This window comes from Balaenoptera physalus (genome assembly GCF_965194825.1).
Source record: "Balaenoptera physalus genome assembly, chromosome: 17".
NCBI lineage: Eukaryota > Metazoa > Chordata > Mammalia > Artiodactyla > Balaenopteridae > Balaenoptera > Balaenoptera physalus.
In genome coordinates this window covers 77,192,598-77,209,907 of record NC_138895.1, presented here as the reverse complement: position 1 = coordinate 77,209,907, position 17,310 = coordinate 77,192,598, and the positions used below count along the sequence as shown (strand labels likewise).

The following is a 17,310-nucleotide window of genomic DNA, read 5'->3' as shown; positions in this document are numbered from 1 at the left end:
TGTGACTCTGGCCAATTATTTTTACTCTCTAGTAATAAAACGGTAATAATAATAGGGTTCCAGTGAGGATCGCATTAACTAATCCATGCTAAGGGATGCACCGTGCCTGGCACAATCGAAGCACTCAGCACACATTTGGTTTGATGTCTTTGTGCAGAAAGAATGGCCAATGATGAGACGGATACCAGCTCCGCCTCTGCCTCTGTCATTAGCCTTGTCTGAGTTACTTTCTCACCCTGGGCCTCACTTTGCCCATTGGTAATACGACCGTGGGTTGAACTGTAAGTTCATTTGAAATCTGAGGTTCTCTGCCCGGTGACCCTCAGCTCAGTCCAAGCCCCCCTTGTGGGGAAGGCCAGGCACATACCTGGATCTGACAGAAGCCGCGGGCTGTGAGCTCGTCTAATAGGAAGAGCTGGAAAGCCGGCAGCAAGCCTGCGTAGTCGGCGTGGCACACCTTGCCCGGTGGGAGCTGGAGCTGGAGCTGCCCTTGGGTCCAGAGAGTCTGCCACAGCTGGGGCCCTGCAGGCAAGCACCAGAGGTCAGCAGACAGGGGCGGAAGAGCTGTGGGATTCTTTTCTTTGCTTTGCTTGGTTTTTCCTCTGCAAAAATAACCCTTCTTCATTTAGCTTGGAGCCCACGAGCACTGCCATCTTGCTTGTCACCCTCTGAGTCTAATTACTTCCTAGCATGCCGGCTCGTCTCAAATTACTTCGCGCCCTCACAGCAAACTCAGTCCTGCCTCAGCCTCTAAACCACGCTGCTTTACATTTATATGGGACCTGGACATTCTTGTTGGAAAAATCTTCCATACTACCTTGCACTCAAACAGGGCCACTGCACCTGGTTTGGCCAGTTAAGAGTTTCACCACAGCCTATGTGAAAGGCTTTCTCTAAGGTTGTTCAGTGCACAACCTGCACAGTCGTACACAGCAGCCCTGCGCTCCACTTTAGGAGCTCAGGACCTGTGCCTCTCTTCTCCCAAGTCCCTTGCTCAGTCGTGACCAGTCTGGTCTTAATTTCAGCTCAGACCACTCTGTCATCATCCAGGGAAATAGGCCACTTATTTGTCCAAATCATATTTTGAACTTTTTCTGGATAGTATTCTCTATTTCAGAATGCTTTACGACAAATACTGTCCTTTGACGCTCTACCAGCCACCCAGAGCCTTGTGACAGTCAGTCCCAGTATCTGGGTCTCCCTCCTGAATGCCCCTCCCGCTGCCCTGGGTGGACCCAGCGCCGGTCCCCGAGTCCACCCCCGCCTGGCCTGGCTGTGAGTAACCACGGCCAGCCTTTGCCAAGGCGGATGCAGTCAGAGCCTGATGTGGCCTCACAGCCACGTGCATGTGAAAGTGGGTTTGCTATGAGAACAGGAGGAAGGAGCTCTGCCCATATTTAAATACGGCCCAGGCCCACAGTGATCAGAAAGGATGCCATACCCCAGAGCTCCAGATGCACCTGGGGGCAGGGCTGGCGTGGCAGTGTCACTGTCCCTCTCAGAGGCCGGACCAGCAGCTCTAAGCTTGCCAACACCATAGCAACCAATACGGCCACTGGAGCACCTGCATCTTGAATGCAGTCCTGTATCCAAGAGCCCAAAATGATGGCAGGTGTCTCAAGGGGCAGATTGCTCCAGAGAAGCCACAAACAGAGTTTCCCCCCCAGGGGTCTGGGAAGCACATCTGCTCCTTCCAGAAGAAAATGCTCCATTGGGCCTTCTCTCCTGCTCTGACACCACCTGGCTTACGGTGGACACGCTACACTCGGGTGGGGAAAACGAAGGCCTCGGTCCCAAGCCCTGAGAAGAGGCGGGGCGCCGGGCAGCCCTTCCTGGGGCCACTCACGCTGGCAGGCACGGGGCTGAGGTGGCTGCGACTGCCAGCGTCTCCTCTGCAGGCTGCACAGCAGCGGTCCTGGCGGGAAGGCACTCCGGTAGCCCGGGCGGCACAGCAGCTGGCACCGCTGCACCGCAGCCCCTCCTGGGCCTGAGGCTGGCGCGCACAGGAGGGCCCCGCTGGCCACGTCTGATACGTTGAAGGGCAGTGGGCACTGCGGGCCTAGGAGAAGGAAAGGGACAGCTGAGGGCACCTGCCCAGCGCCGGGGCTGAGCGCTCCCCCCTCTCACCGCCGCTCACCCGCATGGGCCCCCCTCATCCTCCCTTCCCTCAGGCCAGCCTGCGCCTGCTCCCACCCCGCCCCACCCTCCGCCTGGCCGAGCCCATCCTCTCTCGGTTTTATCACATGCCTGGGCAGGGATGACTCTCGTTCCTCCACCTCCAGCTCAGGCCCTCTCGAGCTTCTTCCCATCTCTAAGTCCCATTCCCAGCCAGTCTCCTCCACCTCAAAGCCAATGGGTTCAGAACTCAGTGTCTGCTGCCCACAGCCGCTCTGGCTTCAGCACCCCAAGCTCAAGGCCTGGCACCTCCAGCCAGGAACATGGCAGCCAGCCAAGACGGTCCCACCTCCTCTGCCCATCGGCCGAGGCAGTGGCTCACACCTTCTCGACTTCTCTTCTTCCCCACCGCACTTCCTTCATTTAGACATTCGTCATCTTCCTGAACGGCTAGCGAAGCTTCCTCACCCACTCCCTGCATTAGGGTCTCATCCCCTGCCCTTCTGCTCCCATGTCCAATCCTGTCCCCGCCGCCGGCAGACAGAAGTGGAGCTGGACTTGGCTCTCAAGACCCCCCGAGCGCCTGCTGACCTGACTCCCTCTCTGCTCTGGTCTCCTCCAGCCCCGTTTTGCCCCATAGTTGTCTTTCCCTGACCATAGGCTGGTTGCACACCCCATGCCCTTCCCTCTGCCTGCTCATCTGCCTAGAAGGTTCCTTTTCAGGTCCTCAGTTATCAGCTCAACCCCTCAAACTGTCTAACCCCTTCCATGGTTCTCCCAGGCCGACTCAGGCCTCCTTTCTCTAAGCTCTCAGGCCACTTGGAGTAGACCACCCCCCCGCCGTGTTATCAATTATTCAAGACTCTATCTGCATTCTGGTCTCCCCACTGGATTGAGCTCCGAGAGGAAAGAGGACCCCTTTCCTCTGTTCACCCAGGCCATGGCACAGTGCTGACCCAGAACACAAGCTCCATGAGTATGTGTTAAATAAGTGGGTAACTAAGTAAATTAAAGGACAGACACACTCCATAGACAATTTCACACCTGGCTAGAGATTAGTTAATCATCTGACTCTGAAGCATAGCCTTGCTGCCTGCGTATGTCTGGCTTTAAAATCTGCCACCCGCATGTGACTCAGGAGTACTTGGGGGCCTCAGAGACGGAGGATGACCCATTTTGATCCCCAGGGGGCAGCCTGGGTCTTCTACCTAATAAAGGTGATGGCCTCTGGCCAAAATTTTGCACTGTAATTTGAGGGCTTATTGAGTTGGCTCTTACCAAGTACCATGTGTACGCTGGGGATGGGAAGAGTCAGCCTGTGGGCTGTGGGACCAGCCTGCAAGCTTTGAATCCTGGCTCAATCATTTACTAGTTGAGCCCCCTAGAGCAAGTTAATTACTGTCTCTGTGACTCAGTTTCCTCGCCCATCAAATGGTGAGGATAGCATTAGTGCCTACCACCTAGGGATGGTGTGAATCAAAATGAATTAAGGCATGTAAAGAGCTCAGAGGAGTTACTGGCAGCTAATAAATGGTCGTTAATGTTAGTTATTATTATTATTATTATTATTAACAATAACAACAAGCGTAATACATTATTGCCTGATTGGAAATTATAGGATGTGAATTCACCCTCTCAGAACAATGAAATAGCATTTGATGCACCACGAGGGTAAACTTCTGAGAGAAATAATAGCTGATATTTACCACGAATTTTAGAGGTTGTTTAACTCTGTCGTGATCAATACTTAATTGGACCTCACTCAAAATAACCCTATGAAGCAGGTATCCCCGGTTTTATCATCCCCCTTTTACAGATGACGAAACTGAGGTTTGAGGATTTGGAGGGACAGAGCCAGGGCTTGAGTGCAGGTTCTTTGAATCGAAGCACGACCCCAGCAGGGAAAGGCCCTTTAGTCTGGTGCTGCACAGGGATGGGAGCGTGCTGTTCCCTGGGCTCCCCAGCTCCAGCATACCCTTTCCAGAGCCCTCAGCGCTCAGTGTTATAATGGCTCATGGACGTCTCCCAGGCCCCGGCCCTATTTCTGGCTTAGACAGCGGGCTTGCCTGGCTGGGGGAGGACTCCACCCCTCCCTGCTGAGCGCGTGATTGTGCACAGCCCTGTACGTCTCTGAGCCTCCGTGTCCGACCTCTAGGATGGCGATAAAGGTCCCTGGCACTTCCGACCACCAAGATGGGACAAGTACAGGGGGGAAGGTTTTGGGCACCTGGAAAGCCAGAGCACCGCTGAGTTGTGAGCTCTCACGTGGGAGGGCGCCCGGGCCAGGGGCCGAGGACCTGCAAGGGGCTTCCCACACCAGCAGCCAGGCCCCCATTTGCAGCCAAGGCCACTGAGGCTGACGAGGCCAAGCTCCTCCTCACGCCAGGCAGAGCGGAACTGCAACCTGCAGGCCTCCGCATCTCCAGCCCACGCTCTTTCCTCTGTCCTCCGAGGCTTCCTGCAACTACTCGGCCAGGCCCCTCTCAGAACTCACGCAGGATCCCCAGCTGGACCCATATGTGGGCCCAGAACTGACTCTCATCCTTCCCACGGGACCCCAGGAAAACCCCTCACCATCTGAGCCTCCAATACCACAGCTCTATTTAAAAACCACTGTGTGGCCCTTGGTATGTGCCAGGGATACTGTTAAGGGCATCACCAATGTCAACTCCTTCAATTCTCCCCACAAAGCTGTGGGGTAGGTCCCGTTATCCCCATTTCCCAGATGCCAACACTGAGGCACACTGAGGGTAAATGTCTTGCCTGTGATCCGAGAGCTGGGACACGGCCAAACCGGACCCCAGAACTTATGTTCTCCATGAGTGTGCCAGGCGTATGTGCATATGTGTGTGAAAAGCGAGGTGTCAGTGAGGGAATGTGCACATGTGAGCCGCTGGTGCACAGAGTAACCCTCAATAAATGCAGTTCCCCTCCAGGCCCCCAGGATGGCTCTGTACCCTGTGGCTCTTCTGCTTCCCCTCCACGGTCTATTTTGGGAGTGGGCCAGTGAGTGCTTTTACTTGGCTGGGAAGGCATCTCCTCCTGGGGCCTCCGCGTCATCTGAGACACAGACGTTCCTCTCGCCAGTGTCTCACCCTGCCCAGCTGACCTGCTTTCCCACGGCCTTCTTCCCCAGTTTCACTGAAATGCAGACTCCCTGGCTATGGTTTGACTCATGCAGCCTCCGTGGTCGGGGAGGAGGGAAAAAGGAAGAAGTATGGAAACTGAAGTGAACTGAACACCCACAGCAGGCCAGCATGGAGAGGGCACTCTACCTCCGTAATCTCATGCAGTCCTTCCAAAGGATAACTGCGTCATTGCCATTTTAGAGGCGAGGAGAACGAAGGCTCAAAGGAGCTGAGTGGCTTGCCTGGGGCACGTGCTGGTGATTGGACTAGAGACCAGATCCTGCTTCCAGCCCCTCGTACAGGAGCTCGTGCATACGGCGCGTTTACTGCGTGCCAGGGCCGCCCAAGCGTCTCCCGAGAACTGATTTCATCTTCACAGCATCTCTGTGAGGCAAGACTGTTGTCACCCTCATCCCACAGGTGAGGACCCCGAAGCAGCGGGACCTTAAATTTCTGCCCTAAGTCCTATAGCAGCAAGTGGGGAGCCAGGCCTGGCCCTGGAGGCTGCCCTCTGAGCCACCAGGCGGAGCTGTTTACAGAGACTATTTGAATTAATCTTAACGATGACTCTAAGAAATAGCTACGATTCCCCATGCCCATTTCACAGATTGGGAACCTGTGGTCCAGAGAGGTTAAGGGACTAGCCCAAGGTCACCCAGCAAGGGAGGTGGCAGAGCTGACACTCAGGTCTGTCTGTCTGGCCCCTACATCTGAGCTTTCTCCACCTTGCTCTGCAGGAGGTCAGCAGGAAGGGGCTTCGTTAGTGCTGGCTGTTCCATTTGCCAGCTGTGTGGCTTTCAACATATTAACGAGCTTCTGTGAGTCCCAGTTTTGCCATCTGTATAATGGGGAGTAGGACTGTTCTATTTACCTGCATCGCTGGGAGGCAAAAATGGGATAAGTAACGTGAAAAGCACATTTTAACAGGTAAATCTCTGCACAGGTGAGTTATTATCGTGGAATCCTGCAAGGCCAAGCCACATGCAGTCTTCCCAGACCCCGGAAGAGCTGTGCTTCCGGACCTGTTCCTGCAGGAGACACATCAGGCTGTTTCCTGGGTCCCGGACAGTGCAGACCACTCTTAGACGCCCTGCAGGTTCAATGTGCATGGCGCCCGACCCTAAGGCTGCCACGTCACTTCTCTCGGCAGCATCTGGCAGGAGCGCTACTCATAAATACCCATCGAGCACCTACCATGTTCCCTGCGTGATGGAAGCTGCTGAGGCCCTTGAAGCAGGCCCCATACCGAGAGGGGGAGTTGGGGGCTTGGGAGAAAAGGCGTGTGGTGAGAGCCGTGGGCACACGCCACAGGTTAGGGGCAGGTGAGGAAATGGACAGAAGGGGACAGAGCCCCACAAAGAGAGCAGGTGACTCTTCCTTCCCACCCTTCCTTTGAAGAGACCCCCTGTCTCTTTACAATATAAATATAAATTTACAAATATAAAAATTCTCTTTACGCATAGAAATCACTAGACCTAATTAAATATGTCCGCAGTTCCAAAATGTTGCTTATAGACTGCAAAAGTTAAAAATAAGGCAATGAAACAGTAAGGACAGCAAAAGAAAGGCAATTGCAATAAAACTAGTATTTAGTGCAATATTCCTCAACCCTGCCAGACCCAACATCCCAATTTGTAATAAATATTTTGCAATGTCTTCATTTACTGTTCTGAAACGGAAGTCACAGATAATGTAACCTACCTGTGCCCATAAATTTTAGCATGACTGCAATGTCCTGTGACTTGAGTATATAGGAGGAATGAAAGGTAAGTAATTGATAATTAAATAATATATTTTAATAAGTAATAATGTATTTCAATAGCATAATATATATTCATAAGAGATATGTTTCAATATCTGATATCTAAATGATTTTTAAACTAGAAATAAAAATAAACAGATCAACACCTCCACGGATTCCTAAAGCTCCCTGGCTGGGATGGACCCACCCACACTGAGATCCTGCTGTCTGTACCCTCCTCCCCACTCGAGGATGGGGAGACCAAGACCCGGCACCCCTCAGCAGGCCAGCGCCTGAGCTTTGTGAGGTGCCAGCTCAGGAGATCCCCGCACGGGCTCTCCTTGGTTTGAGCCCCAGGGCTGGGCATTGGTAGGAAGTAGACGCAGTTTCAGCATCACGGGAATCAACTGCGACCACATCCCTCTTGCGGTTCCCTTGTCTCCCTTCCTGCCCCCACTGTCCTGGCACCTTTGGAGTCCCCCCAACCCCAGCTGGGACAAAGGGAGAGATGAGCAGGACCCCACCAGCCCAGGGAGCCCCTTTGCGGCATCACCACTTACTCTCACAGGCCGGCTGGCTCCCAGCCACGCGGGTCCCAGGCACCTCCTCTCCACTGCCCAGGACACACCAGCAGCTGCCCTGGGCCGGGTCGCATTGCACTGGGGAGAAGCCTCCATCCTCTGCCGTGCAGGCTGGGGCATAGCCAGGGCTGGCTCTCCTGGAGGGAACTCCACTCTGGAGCACTTCACAGAGGCTCGGGCCTTGATGCAAAGACAAGCCACATGGGATCTTTGCCCGTGAAGCTGCCATAGCCCTTGTCACCACCCACCACCGACTGCCACCTGCCTGCAGGGCCCCAGGGTCTGGGGCTGCCTCCCCACTGGGGTGTTGAACTAGGAAAGGGCAAAGCCTGGGCCTCGCTCAGGTCTGTACTCCCCTATCTGCTCCATACACACACACACACACACACACACACACACACACACACACACACACACACTGCCTGTCCTCAAGGAGCTTAGAGTCTTAAAGGATATCTAACAAGTAAGTGAGCAACCACAGTTCAGATGATAAGGGCGACAACAGGAGATGTGCAGGGCAGTTTAGGAGTCCATAGGAAGGTAGTGAACTCAGCTGTGGAAGGGAGAGGCCTGCAAAGGCTTCCTGGAGGGACCTATGGGTGGGCTGAGTAAGACTTAGCCAGCTGGTTGGGGAGGGGTGGGAGGTTTGCAGAGGCTGAACCAGAACACGTGAAGGCCCCGGGGGAAGGGAGTGCCTGCCTGCTTGAAAAGTCTGACTACAGTTTATTATACCTGGATCTTGATGCTGAGATGGAGAAACAAGGGAAGCAAAAGAAGATACAGGAGCCAGACACACAGGGGCCCATGAGCCACAGCAAAGAGCCTGGCCCTAAGGACCATGGGGAGTGTCGATGGGTTCCAGGCAGAGGAGGGACATAAACACATCTGCACTTTAGGCACATCGTCTTGACCTCACCGTGGAAACCAGATGGCGGAGCCAGGCTGCAGCCTGTGGTAGCATCGGTGCTGCACAGCTGGTCCCCCACGAAAACACCAGTGCCCACTTTAATAGGGACCAGCGCTGGTTTGCGCCTCTAGTTACGAAGCGCAGCCCCAATCCCTGCTGTGTGTATTTCTCCCAAGAACCCACTGAAGTGGAGGAATATCGCCCCTATTTCATAGGTGAGAAAACTGAGGCACAGTGAGGTTAGAGGCTTGCGCAGCGCTGCAAGTGGCCGAGCTGGGACGTGGAGCCCCAGCTCCTGGGGCTCCACACCCGGTGCTCATGGGTGGGGCAGGGGGTAATGGGCGAGGAGCCATACTCACACTGGGCACTGCCATTTGTGCCAGGCGGTGTGCCCTCTCCTGAGGCCGGGTCCACACACCAGGTGCTGGCCTCTGACACCTGCAGCCTGGCAAACTCTCCTGTCTGAGACAAAGCCGAGGTCGTGTCACCAAGGGAAGGTGATTTTGTAGCTGATAGGTCGGTAGCCAGATGTCAAGAATGTTCCTTCAGAACTACTGGGGATGGCTTCTCCAAGTGGAGGGGGAGCAGGGGAGGTGCTGTCCTCTTCCAGACCCTTTACATACGTTATTTGAGTTGGTGATTATAACAACCCCATGAGACAAGAACCACAGTTAACCCATTTTAGGGCGGGGGAAACTGAGGCTCACTCAGAGAGGGAAAGTGACAGAACAACATCCCATAGGTTGGGGAATGGCAGACCCGGGCTGGGCCTAAACCCGTCCAGCCCCAAAGCCCAGCCACTCTCTTGAAATAATGCCCCCCATTCCAGAAATGATCTTCAACAAGCATCCCTCGGAGAAAGGGAGTCTGTAACACCTGTAACAGGGAATAAAGAAAAGGTAAAAGGCAGCCACCCAAACCCTGACCGGGGCCCCTGTCTCCTCGGCCTGTCCCAGGGCCAGCTGGGGGATGCTGGGAAAGCTCCTTCGCTTCACTGGGGAGAGTTTCCTCATCTAAAACAGAAGGAGGTGGGACTAGATGGACCCTTGAGCGTGTTCCTTCTCAGAACCCTTGATGGAAGAAAACACCATCTCTCCTGAGTGTGTGTAACAGCAGGTGTCGGGGAGAGGGCAGCTCCTCCAGGCCTCCTGGCCGTCACTGGAGGCTTCCTTGAGCTTTCCTTGGGCACTTGTTCGTTTTATACTCTGCTGTGCCATATTCACAGACAAGAAACGACCATCATAACAACACCCGACATTTACAGAGAACATAACCAGGAGGCCCCCCCTCCCCAGGGGTGTCATTCAGTCCCTGGGAGGTAGGGAGCCCACTGTCCTCATTCTACTCAGAGAGGCCCAGAGAAATCAGGTGATGCACCCCTGGGCGCACGGCTTTTTAGCTACACAGGTAAGAGTCAAAGCCAAGCAAAGGTTTGAGAAAATATGGGACAAAGACTTAAAATTGAGAACACTTTAGCCATTAACATGACTTTTCTTCGGGAGTTGGGTCCAAGGCATAGCCATCCAGTTTGGGCAGTGGACGTCTTGGGTCCTGTTTCCTGGCACCTGGGTCCTCCAGGAGACAGGCTGGGAAACCACATGATCAGAGGTTCTCTGGGACCTGCTCTGAACCCCTTTTCCCTCCGTCAGAGCTGTGGTTTCTGCCTCTCCTTCTCCATGGGTGAACTCGCCACCCCGGATGATGGAGCAGACTCTCATTCCAGCGGTAGGGGGCTGTCAGCCAAAATAAAAGATTAAATTTCTCTACAAAACTCCATCATAATTGGGGTCCATGTTTACAGCACCAAACAATAATAATAATGAGGAACAATAATAAGGAAATTTTTTCTCAGTAATTTGCAGTTTCATTAACCTCTACACTGCTGATTTCATCTGATTTTCTTGGAGCCCCTTGGAGCCTAGCAGAGTGGGTGGCGGTGTTCCTATCACCCCTACTTCAGGGAAAGGGGCCTGAGGCACAGAGATTTCCATCATTTGGCACCTAAGTGGTTGATTCCAGCAAGAAGCCTTTCTCTAAGAGCTTTCACATCAGTCACTGCACTAAATCATGACAACCATCCAGGGAGCTGCGGAGGGAAATATATTATGTCCCCCATTTATGTTGAGAAGCTGAAATGTGATGAGCATGGTGACGTGGCAAATGGCCTCAGAAACTGTATATGTAGATTATTTTTCAAAGTGTTTTCATTAAAGATATTTCCTTAGGGCCTCAAAACAATCCTAGCGCTAGGAAAGATTAAAATGTGGCCTGATCTTAGGATAAAACAAAGTACAGGGAAGCACAGAGAAGGTAAGTAAATTACCCAAGTTCACACAGCTAGGGTCGGCCAGGGCTGGGACAAAAACCCAGGTCTAGAACTCCTGTGAGTTTTCAACTAAAACAAATTTATTGAAAACTAGAAAAATCACCATCCAGGAAGTTCTAGCTTCCCTCTCAAACCTTCCTGGGCCTTCAGAGGCTTACCTCTAAGCAGGTTGGGATGAACAGGTCTTTTGGAGATGGTTTTCCTTGGGAACCAGCCTGTTTCCAACTGGAAAGCAGCGCCCTGGCTCGAGACTTCTCACAGCTGGTGGGGCCTGGCGGGGAGAGAGGGGAGCTCTTAACAGACTGGCCATGGGCGCCAAGGAAGGGTGGGGAGCCCAGGCTGGCCCGAGTGTCAGAGCCGTGCATCTGGGTGGATGCAGGTGCCTTATACACAGAGCTGGAACCTCAGAGAAGAAGCAGGCTGAGATTCAGGGACCAAGAGCCACATGGGACGTATCATCTCTGAGCTGTAATGTGAGCGCTTGATTGCACGGGTCCGAACTCAGGAGAGAGGCTGGACTATAGACCAGACGTGAGGTGGCCGCTGAAACTACAGAAGTGGCAGAAACTGTGCAGGGAGCAGATGCAGCGGGAGACCTGGGGCCCCCTCTCTCCCCGCAGCTGCCTCTCTCCACCTGGGAAACGAGGAGCACCGATTAGGAAGGGCCAAGCCCAGGGAGAGTCTTCCAGGCCTGGGGACTGGGGGAGGTGTGGTCCGGCTGCCCTCAGGGGTTCGTCTGAAGGGCTGGCCCACGGAGCCTCCCCAGGCTGGGAGCGGGCACCCCCCACTAGAGCGCCCACCGCCCGGGTCGGAGGGGCTCCTCTTACACTGCGGGATCTGAGCGGAGCGGGCAGCCAGCGAGGTAGGGACGTACTCTCCCTTCTCGTCCACACACCAGCAGTGCCCTGGAAAAGAGCCACAGCCAGAGTTCAGGAAGCGCCCTGAGGGACCTGCCCCGAGTGTCCCGCAATACACGCTACTATATATAAAACAGATGACTGATAAGGACCTATTGTACAGCACAGGGAACTCTACTCAATACTCTGTAATGGCCTATAGGGGAAAAGAATCTAAACAAGAGTGGAGATATGTATATGTATAACTGATTCACTTTGCTGTATACCTGAAACTAACATAACATTGTAAATCAGCTGTACTCCAATAAAAATTTTTAAAAAATTTTTAAAACTTTCCTTCTTTGCATGCATAGCAGTGCCAATAAGGTCCCTCACCCATCCTCCCGTCTGTCTGCCCTCCCCAACACTGTCCACAATCACAGGCCTCAACACCCAGAAACCTCAGCAAGCACCCACGTGACCTTTGGGCTGGTAGAAGGCCACTGCTCCCATTGTACAGATGGGACAACCAGAGGCCAGAGAAACTAAAGGACTTGCCCCCAGCCGCCAAACAGGGGCCTAGAGTCCAGCTCACTTGCCCCCCAGGGCCGGGCTCTTTCCTCTAAGTGGTGTCACTTGGCCTCCCCAGGGCGCCCACCCCCCTCACCAGTCGCGGCGTGGCACTGCACGGGCTCCCAACTTCCGAATGCGTCACACTGGGGCACGTAGGGGCTGGACCGCAGAGGGGTGGATGCCCGTGGGGATTTGCCCAGGTGGACATGGAGTCTCTGGTAGAAGTCAAAGGCTGGAGTCAGGAGAGAGGAGCAGAGATGTGAGTGCCTGACTGGCAAAGCCCGGGCCGCGTGGGCTCCATCCTGAGAACAGCCACACAGACCCTGTTTCAACATAGGCAGCCTTTTTATTCATGTGACAAACACTTCCACCCAAAATAGGCTCACTGAGCACTCAGCAGATTGCCCATTAAAACTAAAAATGTAAAAAAAAATAAAACTAAAATGTCAGCTGATGGGAATTCCCTGGTGGTCCAGTGGTTAGGACTCTGTACTTCCACTGCAGGGCGCACGGATTTGATCTCTGGTGGGGGAACTAAGATCCCGCAAGCCGCAAGGCATGGCCAAAAAAAAAAAAAGAAAAGAAAAGTGCCGGCTGAAGTTTGAAGGAATGGAATCACTGTTCCTCCTTCTTCAGGAATTCTCATTCAGAGCTGATGAGGTCAACACAGTGTCTTCAGGCACATGAGACAGCAGTGATCACTGATGACATTTATCACACGTTGACTATGTGCCAGGCACAGCTGCGTAGCAGCTATCTTTCCTCCTGCGCCCACCCCTCCCCTTCACGAGGCCCTGGGACACTGCTACCAGGTTCTGATGGTCAAAGACACTTTGTGGCCCTCAATCTCTTTCTGTGCTGGGCCTTCGACCCCCATACTCTCCAGGACGTGGAGGTCTGCGCACCAAGAGCTTCCTCTCCTCTGCAACAGTAGATGTGCCTCTTCTCATCTGGAGGGATGCCAAGGAAAGTGACCAACCCTGGTCCTTCTCTACAGACACCTCCTTTTTTCCCAGTGATGCCAGACATGCAAAATCAGAGCCAGTGGCTTGGTGGAGGGGAACTTCCTTAGCCTGACTCCTGAGGAACATGCCATCATACCATTCAGCGAATAAATCCCTATGGTGCCAACCGTCCTCTTCCCTTCCTCTAAATTTCCCCCCCTAACCAATGTGGTCACAACTCAAGGGGCATCAGTCCCTCCCCCTCTCTTTGATTACATCATACCCTGCCCATGCACAAAATTTTAAAAAACTGGTTTCCTGCCAAAAGCAGAATCTCCAAGTCTCTAAGGAACAGAGAAAGAAAGTACCTGGGCATGAGGGGAGGGAAGGAAGGAGAAGAGAAAAAAGGAGGAGGAAAGAATCAAGGATGGTTAAGCAACATTTTCCAGGTTCCCACTATCTGTTGAGTGCTCTGCCAGGCCCCAGGATATAAAGAATAAGACGGGTGCCTTGTCCTCCAGAAGAGATGGCTGGTGAGGGAGAGAAGCAGGAAACAAAGATGGCTCTTGGGAGACTCTCACATGTGGTTAGGGAAATAAAGACATGCGAAACCCAATGTCAAGGTGGCAGCAGACATGCCAGGAACGTGAAAGCAGGGAGGCTCCAGCCTGCGGGCGTGGGCGCTCTTCATCTCAGTACAGATGTTGTGAGGGGAGCACTGCTTTGCTGTTTTGTGACCCAAGCCCAGAGAACCCCTGACAGGGAATCGGCTAAGTTGACAAGGGGCTGGGAACTCGGGTATGCTGGGAGATAGACGAATCGGTTCTCCCTGCCAAGTTGGTGCGGGGTCAGCGAGAGGACTGCAGGGACATGGGACCCTGCTGCCAGAGCAGGCTGCAGGTGCTGGAGGACGAGATGGGGCCCTGGGATGAGACCAATCTAGGCTCCGAGCCTGGCCATACCAGGGAGCAGGGGCATGGGACAGAGGCCCGGGGGCCAAACCACCAGCATCGCATCCAGGCTCTGCTAGTTATTAACTGGGTGAACTTGGGCATGTGACCTAACCTCTGTTTCCACATTTGAAAAGAATCAAAGATGGTGACTATAGCATCATTCTCATGGAGCTGTTGGAGGATCAAATGCAAAGATCTGGTAACCTGCTTAGCACAGGAAGTGTCTGGCCAGAGGTACATGTCAACTAATGTTGAGTTGTTATTAGGCCAGAGCAGTGTCGGTCCTCTGAGCATATTTCTGTTATATGCAGGTACTAAGTTGTGCCTTTTGGAATTACTACCTGCATTAGATTCGCTCACATGAGGAAGGTGCCTCACCCCAGAAGTTCCTCAGTTAGGAGGGTTCCTCTCCTTTCCCCCTTGGAGGGGTGTTCCTGAATCCCTGGAAATGGAGGGAAGCCTCAGAACAGGCCATGAGGGGAGTAGGAGCATTTGGGGCTCACACATTTGAACCTTTTAACCAGAATGCTTGGCTTCCAGGTGGGTGGCAGGCACCACCTGCAATACAAAATGTGAAGCCCTGCCCCCAAGGGGCTCTGCTGGAGGATTGGGGGACATCTTGGAGAGGTGGGCAAACTTCCAGCTTTGGCTGGGATCACAAAAAGCCTTTGTCTTTTCCGGAACCCATGGGCCCAGGGAAACCACAGTCCTGAAGATGACTGAAGAGGAACTAATTCAAGCTCTTGCTTCCCCCAAAGAAGGAACAAGAAACCAGAAGCACAGGGCACTCACTGGACAGAGCTGCCAATCGAATGGCATAATCACTCCCGCTCAGAAACTTCTCCAAGAAATTCTCCCGGGGCGGGGAGAGGCGAGGAAGGGCCAGCTCCTCATCTGTCAGCCGGATTCCTTTGGCCGCTAGGAAACTCTCTCCCAGAGGGAACCGAGAACTGTTGGAAGCCATGACGATCTCTTCTGCTTCCTTAATGAACTGCAGGACACGAAGCTTCACTTCCTCACAAGAGCCAGGACCTAGGGGAGTAAAGACATCACAGGTGGATTCATCCACCTCGTGTTGCTCCCTTTGACCCCTTTGAAGTATGTGAGCATGTAGACACACACACACACACACACACACACACTCAAACACATGTTTCTGCCTCAGCTGTTTCCTTCACCTCAGCTCTTTCCACAACCTGAAATGTTCTTTCTGTTTTGTCTCCACAATTGCATTCACTCAACATTTATGGAGTATCTATTTTGTAAGAAGATTAGTAGTAGTTAATGTTTATTTCATGCCAGGCATTGTACTATGAACATTTACACAAACAATTTACTTTATTAAACAGCCCAATATGATGTTATTATTTTCTGTGTGTTACAGATGACAAACTGAGTCATGGAGAAGTCATATAACTTTAAACAAGCTCCAAGCTGGCAAATAGTTGCTTCAGAATTCCAATCTAGTCAGTATGACTCTAGAACCAGTGATGTTCACCAGCTGCCTCAAATGGAAGGATGGACAGATGGATGGATTGATGGATAATAGATGGATAAATGGGGGAATGGATGGATGGATGGATGAGTGGATGGATGGGTGGATGGATGAGTGGATGGATGGATGGATATCAAAAGTTGAAAGGAGGCATTGTAATTTAGTAGAGGGTTATTCTTGTGAAAAGGAAAGAGCAGGACTCTCAGAGACCTCTGGGTTCAAATGTCAGCATGATCACTTATCAGCTGTGTAATAATGTGCTTAACTTTTCTGAGCTTCAGTCTTGTGATCTGTGAAATGGGGATAATCAGGGAATCTACCCCATAGGGTTTTTGTAATTATTCTATGAGTGTGGCAGCTGAAGTGGTTGGCACATGTCTGGTACATGTTGTCCTTGAAATTGTGACTACTATAAAAAGCCACCCAGCCATATTTATTTCAATCAATCACACTGAATTCAACAGTGAATGTGTTCCGTAGATTCTTTTGAGAGCACAGGATTACCAGAAACTCTTGACATCTGGGATTTGAAGACATTGATTTCTGTGGATGTTCTTGATCAAAAAATTTATTCTCTCAATCCCACGGATTTGGAATCCCTGAAGCAAAAGTTCACATTCAAAAGTCTATGCTTACTGCTCACGTCTTTCAGAATAGAATGAAGATTCCATAACTGGACACTTAAGACCTTTGAAAATCTGGCCCCAATTTACCCTTAGTCTCTCCTTCTATCATTCCCTCCTAAGTAGCCTGCCCCCCTTCCTACCACCTTTCTCCACCCATCCCCAACAAAGCAGACCCTTTCACAGTCTCCCTGACTCGGCACATCTATTTCCTCTGTCAGGAAGGGCTGGGCAAACATCCCTCACGATCCAGAAGCTGATGCCATGCAAACTTCCCCCAACTCCCCATTCGGTGAGTAGCCCCATTCTCTGGGCATCCTCCATCGTGTCTTCTGTGTTCACACTTCTGTTCTATCATTTCAGTTTATTACCCGATGACAAGTCAGTTTCCCACACTAGTCTCTGAGCCCCTGGAGGACAGACACCATAACTTTCTCATGATTGTTTCCTCATCACACGGCACAGTGCACACAGTAGGTGGTCCATAAATGCACATGAAGTGAAGAAAGCAAATTGCAAACAGGCCAGAGATGGCAATATGGACAGGACCTGACATCATACCCCTAGAGGCAGGAGCCATCATCCCCGCATGTGTGTAGTAAGTTACTGGTCACCTCCTTACTTACTGTCAGTTGTATTAATCCAGTTAGTTGAGGACTTTCTATGTACTGGACCTAGCACTTTCCATCTATTATCTGTTATAATTCTCACACCAACACTTTTGAAGTAGTTATCTGTCATAACCCAGATTTTACAGATGAAACTAAGACTAAGAGGAACGACCTTCCTCTAGCTCACAGAGTAGAAGGTAACAGAACCCGGATTCAAGATGCCTAGAGCTCTGTCTTCTAGGTCCATCCTTCTCAAACTTTAGAGAGCATTAGATCCACCTGGGGATCTTGCAGAAATGCAGATTTTGATTAAGCAGGTGGGGTCCGAGATTCTGAATTTCCAACAAGTTCCCAAAGTGGTGCTGGTGCTGCTCGACTCCACTTTGAGCATCAGGGCTCTGAACCAATGGCCACCAAGCCCTTCTGATAATACGCCCCCATCAACGAAAGAGTTTGAACATGCACCCCCAAAACATG

General features: G+C 52.2%; 1 protein-coding gene across 1 annotated transcript in view; it reads right to left on the bottom strand.

Annotated features, from left to right (window-relative positions):
• TG (thyroglobulin) overlaps nt 1–17,310 on the bottom strand; it is a 244,557-nt gene that overhangs the window by 205,873 nt on the left and 21,374 nt on the right. Inside the window, exons 11-18 of the mRNA XM_082433766.1 lie at nt 14,897–15,136; nt 12,302–12,439; nt 11,626–11,703; nt 10,957–11,069; nt 8,832–8,934; nt 7,545–7,745; nt 1,847–2,059; nt 368–522 (exon numbers count right to left, since the gene is read on the bottom strand). Coding sequence (XP_082289892.1) covers nt 368–522; nt 1,847–2,059; nt 7,545–7,745; nt 8,832–8,934; nt 10,957–11,069; nt 11,626–11,703; nt 12,302–12,439; nt 14,897–15,136 — 1,241 coding nt within the window. The remainder of the gene's footprint in view (nt 1–367; nt 523–1,846; nt 2,060–7,544; nt 7,746–8,831; nt 8,935–10,956; nt 11,070–11,625; nt 11,704–12,301; nt 12,440–14,896; nt 15,137–17,310) is intronic.